This window comes from Eubalaena glacialis, chromosome 13 (genome assembly GCF_028564815.1).
Source record: "Eubalaena glacialis isolate mEubGla1 chromosome 13, mEubGla1.1.hap2.+ XY, whole genome shotgun sequence".
In the NCBI taxonomy this organism is placed as follows: domain Eukaryota; kingdom Metazoa; phylum Chordata; class Mammalia; order Artiodactyla; family Balaenidae; genus Eubalaena; species Eubalaena glacialis.
The window spans coordinates 57,569,086-57,582,649 of NC_083728.1; the positions used below are offsets into that span (position 1 = coordinate 57,569,086).

At 50.8% G+C, this 13,564-nt stretch overlaps 1 protein-coding gene across 6 annotated transcripts in view; it reads right to left on the minus strand.

Annotated features, from left to right (window-relative positions):
- The window catches only part of ABCA3 (ATP binding cassette subfamily A member 3), a 44,859-nt gene that overhangs the window by 16,468 nt on the left and 14,827 nt on the right, over positions 1-13,564 (minus strand). For 5 of the 6 annotated variants that reach the window (XM_061210389.1, XM_061210392.1, XM_061210388.1 and 2 more), the window contains 9 exons: positions 12,138-12,254; positions 11,740-11,860; positions 7,461-7,634; positions 4,897-5,078; positions 2,638-2,781; positions 2,010-2,139; positions 1,354-1,508; positions 932-1,087; positions 635-845 (listed from right to left, as the gene is read on the minus strand). In XM_061210389.1, coding sequence (XP_061066372.1) covers positions 635-845; positions 932-1,087; positions 1,354-1,508; positions 2,010-2,139; positions 2,638-2,781; positions 4,897-5,078; positions 7,461-7,634; positions 11,740-11,860; positions 12,138-12,254 — 1,390 coding nt within the window. The remainder of the gene's footprint in view (positions 1-634; positions 846-931; positions 1,088-1,353; positions 1,509-2,009; positions 2,140-2,637; positions 2,782-4,896; positions 5,079-7,460; positions 7,635-11,739; positions 11,861-12,137; positions 12,255-13,564) is intronic. The other variant, XM_061210391.1, reaches the window with a different exon arrangement.

A 13,564-nucleotide genomic window follows, 5' to 3' on the forward strand; every position in this document is an offset into this window, starting at 1 on the left:
TGGTGACCACACTAGGTCACCTTCTGCTTTCGGGGCTGTGTGCTGGCCAGAGGAAGCCGCAGATGTGAGGGGTGCAAATCCTGGGGTGTCCTGGGGGTGAGGCGCTGGTCTTCTGTATTGGCTCCTTCTGCTGGCGGGACATGGATGTGACCCGGCGTGCCAGGACCATGTTGGACCATGAGTTGCCCTCGAGATGGGAAGCCATGCTCATACAGCAAAGACGGGGCTGACTCCATGCGCTGCCCACCAGCCCTAGACAGTGCCGTGGGCCCCTCACTTGTTTGGGAGCTGCAACGCTGGCGAGCGGGCTTGGTCTCTGCAACGGCACCCCTGCTCTTGGTGGCCCTGGCACTTGACTGCTAGTCCACTGCTCAAGGCTGAATGATGCTCCAAATCAAGACTACCTGCTTCATTCCTTCTTCATTCTCACAGGCCCCTCTGCCTGGGGCCTCGGGTCTCTACCCACAGGTAGCAGAACAGGATGTCTAGAGAAGGCCTCTCTCTGCCTGATCTCAGGGGCCCTTCGGGAACGTTACCAGTGGATACTTTCTCCAGCACACTGGGCCAGCAACGCTGACCCCACACAGAATGGAGTTTCGGCTGCCTGCCCCGCTGCTTGCCTGCGGCCGCTCACCATATTTCTGCTTCAGGAACAGAGATGATCCGCAGCACTGCAGCTCTCCCTTGGCCATGATGGCGATGCGGTCCCCCAGTAGGTCGGCCTCATCCATGAAGTGGGTGGTCAGCAGGATGGTGTGGTCACTTTTGTGCTGCTGAAGAAGGTCCCAGATGGCCCTCCTGGAGATGGCGTCCATGCCCGAGGTGGGCTCGTCCAGCATCAGCACCTGGAGGGCAGAGGAAAGGGCTTGTGATGACGGCAGAGCCACGTCCTAGGCCCAGGCTGCTGTGCTGCAGGCCCCGCCACCCCTACCTTGGAGCCTGCGATGAGGGCAATGCCGATAGAGAGCTTGCGCCTCATTCCCCCGCTCAGGAACCTGCTCCGGGAGTCCCGCTTGTCCTCCAGACTGAGGATGTGCAGCATGCGTTTGACTTCTTCAGGGCACTTCTGGCGCGACAAGCCTTTCAGCTGACACAGCAGGGGACAGAGATCTGGCAGCAGCTTCTGACGGGAGGCCAGCCCGTCCAGCTGGCACTGGAATGGTGCTGTCTCCGTCCCTCCCCAGGCTGGATCTCGCGTCCTGACAGCCACCCCCCCACAACTGGTGAACGCCTCCTCGGAGCAGGTTCAGTTTGCTGGGAGGCTAAGGGCTCACATGGCTGCCCTGGGGACCCGAGCATGTAGGTGATGGAATAATCACGACGACCCATGAATCCTGTCACCTGCCAGCTCACCTGAGCATAGAAATACAGGTGTTCTGCAACAGTCAGGTTGTCAAACAAGACGTCATGCTGCGGGCACAGGCCCAAGCTCTTCCGGATCTGAGCCATGTCTTGGGAGATTTCGTACCCACTGATATACGCCCGTCCACTGGTCGGGGGAAAGAGACCTAGGACCGAGCAGAAGACCCCGGGGCTCAAGTTCAGTGCGAACATCCTCCAGTAGCACGAGGAGTGCTGAGCCTCCCTGGTTCACACGGTGTGCACCCTGCTGTGTGGGTCTCTGGAGACAGAGGAGGGTGGGGGATGCCCACTGCCAGGATGTGTGGCTTGTAAGGAATGAGAGAGGCACATCCCCCACGCTCTCCGAGCCCAGGTCCTACTCGAGCCTGTTCTCAGGGAGGACAGGACGACCGTCAGGGCTGGGCTGGCTCATCCAGGACGGCTTTCTAGGAGAGTGGGCTCGGGACCAAATCAGCGTGGGTGGGGCCACCTCTGTGTGGCCTGAGAGGCTCCCATCCTGTTCCCAGAGCCCCTGGGGCTCCACTAGCTATCAGCACAGCAGGGGGAGGACAATAGCCACCTGAGGGCACAAGGCCGGGGCAGCGCTGAGGCGGCCTTGAAGGAAGGGCCTGGAGGTCGGGGTGGGGCATGAAGGCTGGGCCCCTCACCGGTGAGCATGGAGAGGGTGGTGGTCTTCCCCGCGCCGTTGTGGCCCAGCAGGACAGTGATCTGGCCCTCATACAGGTTCAGGTTCAGGTCTCTGACAGCTGCCTTGCCCTTGTTCCCCACTCTGAACACCTGCAGGAAAGGCAGAGGGTGGCCCCGGACTTCAGCAGCCCCTCACTGCAAAGGGCCCCTTCTACTCCCCTCTGGAATACCCGTCCAAGCATCTGGGGAGGAGACCACGCCCAGTACCGCCAACCAGCGCACAGAGAGGCGGGAGGAGGACTGAGAGGAGGCCCCGCTGCTTCCTGCTGCTCTCTGCCCCACCCCAGGTCCCCAGCACCCCGGTGTTTTGGTGTCTGGGCAGGACTAGAAGGCCGATGACGCCCAGGCATCATACATGGCGAGCACAGACAGCATCCACTGCAAAGCTGGTCAGAGGTTAAGTGGGGCAGCACGGGTTGCTGACTCGACCCTGAGTCTCCACACTGGGCCCTGGGGACAGAGCCTGAGGGATGGCTGGTGCCAAGGAGAGCCGGTCAGAGGGCAGCCACAGGAATCCAGGAGAAACAAGGCCCAGAGGATGGTCTCCGCCCCGTGACCCTGCGGTCCCCGTCCCCATAGGTATGGCACCTTGGACACATGCTTGATCTTGATCCCGGCTACCAGGTCCTCTGGCTCAGCTTCAAAGTACTCGGTCCTAAGCACTTTCTCAGGGTCGTCGTCTTCCTCCTCTTTCCCTAGAACTGTCCTCGGGTGCCCGCACCAATACGAGGGCTAGGATGGAAATCAGAAGCTCTCAAACAGCCAAGTCACGTCAGTTCATTTTGTTTGTGACAACCAACCGAAAAGCTAGAGCAGACAGCAGCCGCCCTTAGACTCCCCTGCTCGGCGCTGCTGCAGGGAAGACGCTGCTTAGAGTCCAGGGTTGGTGTGAGACCCAGCGCAGTTCTGCACCCAGCTGCCCCGGGAAGCTCTGAGACTGTTTCCTATTCTGCTGAAGGGGCTTACTGTGCACGTCAACTCAGAGGTGATACAGGGAAAGTTAACAATGGAATTTAATACAAAGACAGGTCATTAAGTCCAGCCCAGAGCCATGTGGGGCGAGCCCCCAGCTGCATCCTCACTCAGCCACGCAGGCGCTCGTGAAATAAGCAGGAGAAGCCCAAGGTCCAGCCTCCCTCTGCTGGGAGGAGGCCTCCCCTTCTACGGTCTGGCCCCGGCAGTGCAGGTGTCACTTGAGGGTGGCGCACTGATGGCAAAGTGGCTGGGTAGGGTCACAAGAGAGGTGAGCACAGGGCCCTGGAAGAACGCCCACACCCCGGAGGGAAGCCCTGCAGGGGGAGAACATCTCACCCACAGCTCTAGCCCCCACGTACCCCACGGCCTGGGGTGGTTCCTCATATCACAGTCCATTGGTTTTAGGTGACACTTGTCTCAAGTTTTAAGTGACTTTGAAATCAGAATGTGTCTTACAAATCACAGAAATGCCATAGTTTAACTGTCAGTATTTTTCTTTCTTAATGACGAAGTAACGGTGCCTCTAAGAATCAGGGTCATCTTAGATTTTTTAAAAATGTATTTATAGCTTTATTTTATTTTTATTTATTTATTTTGGCCGCACCACACGGCTTGTGGGATCTTAGTTACCTGACCAGGGATCGAACCCTACCCCTGGCAGTGAAAGCCCAAGTCCTAACCTAACCACTGGACCGCCACAGAATTCTCCAAGGGCCATCTTAGATTTGATGAAATACAGTAAACGGATGCTTGATACATATTTGTTGAATCAAAGAACGAACGATGAAGCGGCACCTGGCTAACCTAGCTCACCAACAGGGAATTAGTTAATGATACAGTGGTACATCCATGGAATACTGTGTAGTCATTAAAAAGTGAAGTTGGGGCTTCCCTGGTGGTGCAGTGGTTAAGAATCCGCCTGCCAATGCAGGGGACACGGGTTCGAGCCCTGGTCCGGGAAGATCCCACATGCTGCGGAGCAACTAGGACTGTGCACCACAGCTACTGAGCCTGCGCTCTAGAGCCCGTGAGCCACAACTACTGAGCCCGTGTGCGACAACTACTGAGCCCGCGCGCCTAGAGCCTGTGCTCTGCAACAAGAGAAGCCACCACAGTGAGAAGCCCGTGCACCGCAGCGAAGAGTAGCCCCCGCTCTCTGCAACTAGAGAAAGCCCGCGTGCAGCAACGAAGACCCAATGCAGGCAAAATTAAATAAATAAATAAATATTTAAAAAAAAAAAAAAAGTGAAGTTGGTTGATAAAAACACATATGTTTAAATAGAAATATATTTATAAATAAATTTTAAAAATTTATAAACATGTGTAGATAAAAATCTAAAAGCATATTTGTAAATAGACCCACATGTATATGTACTTAAGATATCTAAGATGTACTGTTACATTAAAAAAAAAAAGCACGTTTCACGCATTTTTACAATATAATCCCCCTTTCTAAAAACAAGTGTATATATGTTATAGCTGCACATGCATAGAAAATCATCTGAAGAGCTACACCTCAAAGTGTCAGCGATGTTCATCTCTGGGGGGTGGGAGTGTGCTGTGCACTCCAGCACGTGATCGTTTTTACAAGAAGCTCTATTACTTTGTAGGCAGAAAACCCAACAAGACGTTTTTTGAGAAAGATGGCTGGGAGGGGGCTATGTACTGGCCCTGTGGCAGGCCAGCCAGCGCCAGCTCCTCCTCTCGGACCCTGGAGCGCAGGGATCACCTCGGGCGTGGGGGTCTCGGGGCCTCTAGGACACACGGCTCATGACAGCGCACAGGGCATGCATTGTATGTCAGGGACTGGAGGGGCCTGGGGTGGGTGCTGGGCCCACCTCCACCCCCACAGAGGTGGCTGCCAGAACTTACCAGGATGAAGAAATACCAGGGCTGGGGCATGCCGAACTGGCCTGGGAGGACGGCCTCCACATACCAGGTCACCAGGCTGTAGAGGACGGAGTCCAGCAACAGCATGCCGAGCACTTGCCCAAAGGAGAAGTCATCGTCCACGTTGACAGGACTCAGGAGGTCTCGCCACTGGACACCTGTGCCTGGAAGACATGCCAGGAAACGGGCCTGAAGCAGACCCGTGGCCGCCAATGCACATGTGTGCGCAGCAGTGCAAAGTCAGTGTGACGGCTCCCCGCCTACAGCAAACCTGACAACTTTCTTCAGGCCTTTAGACAAGAGCAAGTCACCAAATCGGTGTCATAGAACCAGCAAAAGCTTGTGAACTGACGAGAGGGGCTCATGTTTGATTTATGACATATACACACATAAACACATATCCATCTACATAACATACCTGTACATATACACGGATGCACATACACGTGTACATACACATACACACATACACGTATGTGATCTGGGTAAGGCCAACACTGGAAGAGGGTGCATTTAATACAAGTCTTTTCAAAAAAAGGAAACACTCCCGGCATACATAAAGCTCTGTTTAGTGGTGCTCGTGGTGTTCTGTCCTCTCTCTGGTTTGCAACATCACAGTCCAAATGATGCTTGGGGATTCTGTGCGGCTGGACCACCTGGGTTGGCTCGAGGGCCCCTGATGGAAATGGCTGCTCTCCAGCCTTGGTCACTGTTCACTTTCAAACAACTAGAAGTTTGTCTATTTTAAGAAAATTCAGGGACTTCCCTGGTGGTGCAGTGGTTAAGAATCTGCCTGCCAATGCAGGGGACACGGGTTCGATCCCTGGTCCGGGAAGATCCCACACGCCGTGGAGCAACTAAGCGCGTGTGCCACAACTACTAACCCTGCACTCTAGAGCCTGTGAGCCACAACTACTGAGCCTGCATGCCACAACTACTGAAGCCCACAGGCCTAGAGCCCGTGCTCCGCAACAGAGAGTAGGCCCTGCTCGCCACAACTAGAGAAAGCCCATGTGCAGCAACAAACACCCAACACAGCCAAAAATAAAAAACAGGAGAAAATTAAAAAAAAAAAAAAAAGAAGAAAATTCAGTATAGAATTTTGAAAACCAAGAGGTGCCATATAGTTAGACTCCTCTTTATAAATGGCTTTTTAAAAAGCATTTGAACCCTGGAAGGGACTGTGCCTTTAAAAAATCTACATTTTATCACACACTACTGAACATGGAGAACCACGTATATTTAACAGCTCCAGTGTCATAGGACTTTGCCAACTGAAGAAAAAAATTCTAATTAAGGATAAAGCCACACTAAAGGTTCCCGTGGCCACCCACCTCCCTCCCTCCTTAGACCCACAACTAGGAAGCTACAGCTAGGAATTGCATGACTGGAAGAAACCAGAGCATTCAGCCTGATAGAGAACATCTGGGTGGGGTGGGGTGAGACCATCCCAAAATGCACTCAGGTCAGTCACTCAGAAGCGAGGTTGTATTTCACCTCCTGCTAGCAGAGCCAGAGCAACACCAGGAGCTCCCGGGAGACAGACACCGACACAACATCAGCCACGCATAAACTCATCCTGTCCCTTCTGTCTCCGCTTGGAACCAAAGCAAGTGAGACAGAGGCAGGGCTGGGTCTGGGTCCACTTGCCTCTTCAAGGCCCTTCTGTGAGGTGGTCTGAGTGATCCAGAAATGAACGGGGCCTTCTCCTAAGAGGTGAGCGCTCCATCTCTGGAGATTTCCCAGCAGGTGTGGGGTTAAGGGTTAAACTAGGCGTCCTCTCAACCCTTTAGAGGAGCAGCCTTGACTCTACCATGTGAAATCTGAGCATCTCCTGCAGGGTTTGCAAAATGGGAGCCCACAGGCCAACGTCAGCCCTAGAGGTGTTTATTTGACACCCATGACATTTTAAAAATCAGGAAATTTCACAAAACTCAAGAAAGCAATGTCCTGGTCTGTGACTTGCTCCTCTCTCAGGCCTTCCTGCCGTCATCATCAATTACTGCAGGAGGTATCAGGGGAACAGGAGGAGCGGAGATGCTAGTTCTACCAGTTTACCAAGAGCTGGGAGCCCATCGAACCCCGCAGACTGAGACCTCTGGCCTAGGAATCCTAAAGCCTCGAGAGGCAGGCAGAGACTCAGAGGCAACCAACTTGAATCCCACCATTGGCAGATGGAGACACTCACGGCCAGCGTTTTCCTGAAGTAACGGCCGGTTCCAGGCAGGGCTTCAGGGGAGCTCAGAGCCGGGACCACAATGGCCAGGTGGTGGCCGATGTTGCACTGGACACCTTAACTCTCTGTCCTGTGAACCACGTGTCTCTGACCCACCTCCCCTGTGGCTCTGGTCACTCCTCCCCGTCTGCCCTGGGCGTGAGCCTCCCCCTTGCTGAGGACCTGCCTTCCAAATGCACTGTTCGTTTAGCTGTGCTGATGTGTCTGATTATTGTTGGAGCGAGAGTCTTGAGGCTGGAGGCTTCTCTGCTTAGACCCTCTGGGGGTAACTGAATCAGCAAGGACAGCCTGTGTAAAGGAAAATACTCACCTTTTGCTTCAAATTTTCCTATGAGCTGGGCTCCCATTGCCATGGCAACATTGGACAGGAGGCAGGAGAATAGCTTCTGGCTAAGCGTCATCCAGTTGTATCGAGGGGCAACGAAGAAGTAAGGGATGTACGTGAAGAAGTAGAGGAAGCCCCCGATGGCTGCTGCCATGTTGGCTATGGGCGGAGAGAGGAAGACAAGTGTGCCAGAACCAGGCGAGAGCATCTGCACCGATGGGTTCCATCCATGGCACAAAGGACGCCTCTCTCGGGCGAGCTGCCCGACCCCAGCCTGGCAGGAGCCGGGGACACGGGGACACAAGTCTCAGTGCTGGGGGGGCGCTCCATGCTCGGCCCTCAGCCTCTGCCCTTGTTGGCGTGCCTGTGCCCACCCCAGGAACCCCACGTGGATTTCTCCACCCTCTCCTGCAGACCTACCTCCAGCTATCTGGGCATCGTACACCTGACACGACTAACACGGAGCATCTGATCCCCCGCCTGGTCCTGCCCCACCTTGTTCACTCGTGCATCCCACAGATACTCGCTGGGCACCTGCTCTGTGCTAGGCCCTGTTCCAGGCACCAGGAAACAGAACAGACAAAGCCCTCCGCTCGGAGAGCTTAGGATCCAGTGCAGACACAGCCAGTAGACAAGAAGGTAAGTAAAGCAGATGGTGCTGTGTGGGTACAGCCCTGAGAACAGCAACAAACCACAGACCCAGGACAAGACACTCCCTAGGCTGGGGGTTGCAACTATAACCAGGTGGCCAAGGAAGGCTTTGATGAGGAGATGAACGTGGAAAAGACCTGAAAGAGGTAAGGATGGGGTGGTGGAGGTGTGGGGAGACAGCATGGCTTCAGTCCACGCAGTGGCCCTTACACTCTTTGGTCTTAAGACTCCTTTATGCTGTAAACAGTTGTTGAGGATGTCAAAGAACTTTGTTTACGTGGGATACAAACATTATATATATGTCAATATTCCACTGTGTTAGAGATGAATACTAAGAAAATTTAAAGATATTTAAGAATAACAATAATAAACCCATTACAAGTTAACATAAGTATTTTTATGAACAACACCTGTATTTCCCACAATTTAGTGGGAAGAGTAGCCTCGTGTAACATTCTTGCAAACCTCTGTAAAGATTTAACTGATTACAGCTGGATTCTCATATCTGCTTCTGCATTCACTCTGATGTATTGCCTTGTTTTAGGTGAAGTGAATGAAGAAAATGAGCTTCACAGAGATCAGCAGTTGGAAAAGGGACAGGAATTTTAATAGCCTTTTTAGGTATTTTGGATATTCTTCTTTGCTACCACACCACCACTTAACAAGGGGTGGTTTCTTAAAGGTGAGGTGCCACGTGGAATCAACCTGAACAATGAACTTTTTATACTCTGTTATGTGAAAACCTATTGGTCCATCTTGTACCTGGAACGGGTTATTTCCTACTCTTGCATGATTTTGTAACATGATGCATTGGCCATTTGGAAAATATTGCTCGTTGGGCAAAGGACATCTTCCAAATGTTGACACATTTTATTACACCACATAAAAAAATCACAGTGGGTAATATTATCACTAATTTCATAAAAAAGTAAGTAAGTACTGGGAGGCTGTAAAGCTCATGGTGGTAGATTAAAGTTTGCAAAATTCTATTTTTGTTGCCTGAAAGCCTGAATTTTGTAATTGACATCAGATATTGTCAGTTGTTTTCCTTAAAAAGGCAGCTCACACTTGAGAAAATGCTTACCAAATACCAGCATGTGAATGACAGTGTGACGGTCATTGTTTCAAGCAAAAATGGTGTTCCGTGAAAAAAGTGGCTAGTTTAGCTGACAACTCGAACACCTGCACACATGCTGTTCCTCAAGAGAATCATTACACTACAGTACTCAAGGAAGCGCTTTCTGTGGACATCTCATTGAGTCACGCAGAATATTAGAAAAGTATACTTGACAGTCAAAGGTCAACAAAATTAACACTTTTTACTGTTCCGTCACGGACATTTTTGAATGAAACAGGCATTTTTGTTTGTTTGTTTATGAGAGCGTGTGGTGTGAAGAACACGCCACTGCCTAGTGCAGTTTGGAGCCTGTCTTGATTGTGTTCAGGGCCGGCAGTTTTACCACTTTTGCTTTTGCACCATCAGTGCACATGTCAACATGGTAGAAAAGGCAAATGACATTCTGATATTATCATAAAAAGTTCTGATTTTGTGAACCTCTAAAGGTCCCAGGAGCCCGTGGACCACACTGGAAAACCTCTGACCTGGGCAGAAACTGAAGAGGGGCACGGGCAGAAGCAGGGAGGCCAGTTATGGGGCCACCGCCGTCAACCAGGCTGGAGATGACAGTGGCTCGGGCCAGGGCGGGGCTGTGGGGGAGGTGGGAGGTGGCTGGAGTTCAGGGGTACCTTGCGGTACAGTGGACAGGATTTGACTGGACTGGGGCAGGATGCTAGAGGAAGAGGAGTCGAGGGCATTCCCAGGTTTTTAGTGTGAGCACATGGTAGAGATGGGGAAATGGGGTTTTGAGGACACCATCAGTAGTTCAGGACACGTCTGACTGAGACATATGTTAAACATCTAAGGGGAGTTGCTGGGCATGAGTCTGAATCTGGGAATCATCCCCATGTTTAAAGCTCTCCAAGGGAGTAAGTTTGAGTAGGAAAGAGACTTCAAAACAAGAATATCAAGGACTTTAAGGAGTAAATGAAGAAATGCTTCCATTGATAAAAGGAGGATTTTTCCCCACAAAAATGGATGAAGAAACAAGAATAAGTGGATATGTACAACAATCAACTGGATAGTTGGTAAAGGATAAATATAGTCATAGAAATAAAATCTCAAAGATGAGACACAGTCTAGAACATACACAGTCAAAGAGAGAAATAGGGAATTAGAAGACAACTCTAAGGAATTCATATAGAGCTCAGCACAAAGAGATTTTTTAAGGTATGAAAAAGTAGTTAAGAGACATAAAGAACAGACTGAGAGATATACCTTACACCCAAGAGGGGGCTACTATAAAAAAAGCAAAAAATAACAAGTATTGGTGAGGATGTGGAGAGATTGGAACACTTTTGCACTGTTGGTGGGAATATAAAACGGTTCAGCTGCTGTAGAAACAGTCAGGCAGTTCCTCAAAAAATTAAAAATAGAATTACTATACAATCCAGCAGTTCTGCCTCTGGGTATACACTCAAATGAACTGAAAGCAGGGTCTCAAAGAGATCTTTGTACACCCATGTGCATAGCACCATTATTCACAATAGCCACAAACGTGGAAGCAACCCAAATATCCATTGATGAATGAATGGATATGCAAAATGTGATCTATACATATGATGAAATATTACTCAGCCTTACAAAGGAAGGAAACTCTGACACAAGCTGCAACAGGGATAAACCTCGAAGACATTATGCTAAATGAAGTAAGCCAGTCACAGAAAGACAAACACTCCATGATTTCCACTTACATGAGGTCCCGAGTAGTCAAATTCATAGAGACAGAAAGTGTAATGGTGGTTTCCAGGGTTGTGGGAACGGGGTAGGGAGTTAGTGTTTAATGGGGGCAGAGATTCAGTTTTGCAAGATGAAAAGATTTCTGGGGATGGATGTTGGTGACAGCTGCATGACAATGTGAATGTACTTAATGCCACTGAACTTTACACTTAAAATGGTTAAGGTGGTAAATTTATGTCATATGTATTTTACCACATTAATTAAAAAAAAAAAGTTACGAGACATGAAGGACAGACTGAGAGGCTTCCACTTAGGTCTAATAGAAGAGAAGGGGGATTAACAGGGAGCAAAGTCTGATGGATGACAAACGGAAATGCAGAACTGAAAAGACATGAGTCCTCAGATCCAAACAGTCATACAGAAAAATCAGACCTAGACTGTCAGCTGACTTCTTCCCAGCAATAATGGAAATCCGGTGGCAATAAGGTAATGTTATCAAAGCGCCAAGGAGAATTTTATATGCAGCTAAGACAGTATTCAGGAGTGAGAGCAAAACAGAGACATCTTCAGATACACAAAGTCAATGAGAATTAACCACTCGCTGAGCTTCACTGAAAGAACTGTTCAGGGATGTACTTTGACACCCAGAAAACTGAATCCAAAGGAAGGCACAGAGTAAAGAAAACCTCAGTCTCCGGGTTATTTCTGCTCAGATGCCCTTGGACCCCTTGACCTAACTCATCCCAAGAGAAACTGCCAGTCTTCTGAGGTGTGCATCACCCACAGACCTCCACTCTCAGGGGCAGGACAACTCACCTTTGCTGAAGAAAGTGCTGACCATGAAGCTGAAGGAGATGGAGGAGACAGCAAAGCAGGCCAGAAAGACCAGCACCAGCGAGGGGTCACTTTGCGCGAGCACTGCCACGTTCTTCTTCACCTGTGCGGCCATCCCGTTGGCAGGTGGGGGCGGGTCAGGGCGGGGTAGGGGAGACAAAACCAGGAAGAGTCTCAAACTTTCCCAGCCCCAAATGGAGCTGGTAAGGGTGGGAGAAGGGCTACACCAGTCCTCTCTACCAAAAGGGCAGACTCCCCAACCAAAGCCGTAAGTGTGGAGTCTTGGGGTCTCCCTGGTGGTGCTACACCTGTCTCTGGCCCTCCCGCCAACTCCAACACCTTGCTTTTCATGTGAGACCCCCTTCTGAAGCCACACTCACCTTGATGCAGAAGAGCAGGGTCATGAAGGAGACAGTGACGAGGAGGAAGAGGAAGAACAGGAGGAACCACGCAGTCCAGTGCAGCCAGCTGCTGAGCCCCATCATGCGCATGTACTCCTGGGGGAGGGGCACATGTGCTGCTCCACACGCCCCACTGCTTGCCAACCCTGCCACACCAGACCCCGGGAGCCTCCCTCACACTAAACCCGCACCATCCAATACAGCAGACTGCGGCCACACGTGGCTATTTTGGCTGAAATTACTTAAGATTAAAAAGCCAGCTCCTCAGCCGTGCCAGGCACAAGTGCCCAGTGGGGCCGTAGAGGACAGCAGACCCAGGCCTGTCTGTTACCACGGACAGCACTGGTCTGGGGGAGGGGACCAGGGCTGATTAAGTGTCTCTCGTGTGCCAGGCACCAAGCTAGGCTGATTTTCCAACTTCCTCTCATGGACAATTTCAAACCACCAGAAAAATAGGAAGATTGGAACAGTGGCCACTCACATACTACTTGGGCTCAGTGATCACTCAACATCCCGCCACACTGGTTTCATCTATGTACCTGGAGGCGCGTGCGCGCACAAACATTTTTTCCTGAACCATTTCCTTGTCCACTGCTAACCACCTCAGCGTCACACCATTTTATTAAAGTTATTTAGGCACCGAAGTGGACAGGACCCACCTCATTAGTTCTCCCAGCCCCTCATTTACAGCAATTTAAAAGCGCCAATAGGGACTTCCCTGGTGGTCCAGTGGTTAAGACTCCGAGCTTCCAATGTAAGGGGCATGGGTTCAATCCCTCGTCGGGGAACTAGTAAGATGCCACATGCCGCACGGTGTGCCAAAAAAAACAAAAAAAAAAGCTCCAATAATCACAGAGTTGGCACCACTGAGAATACTCTAAATGTCCTTCCACTGGCACTGCAGACATTGCCAAAGGAAGAACTTCACATAAATTCTGGGTAATTCTGGCAGTGTCAAAAGTGAGAGCTTACAGGGGACACTATTCACCCAGGTGTACACGGTTATGTCAGTGAGATGCCTGTGGAGCACACCTCACACACTTCTCCATCCCCCACGACACTGCCTGACAGCCGGGCACCACAGCTGTCCTTGATCATACGCAAAGTTCACTTCCTGCTCTCCACATATGTGAACATTTGTCTCATGTTGACCTACTGTTTCAACAGAAACAGAATTCGACCCGCATATGTAATTCAGAATTTCAGTAGCCACATCAAAAAAATTTAAAGGGAGACTTCCCTGGTGGTCCAGTGGTTAGGACTCCGCGCTTTCACTGCCGAGGGCGCGGGTTCCATCCCTGGTAGGGGAGCTAAGATCCTGCAAGTCGCATGGCGTGGCCAAAAAAAAAAAAGTTTAGGGACTTCCCTGGTGGCACAGTGGTTAAGAATCCGCCTGCCAATGCAGG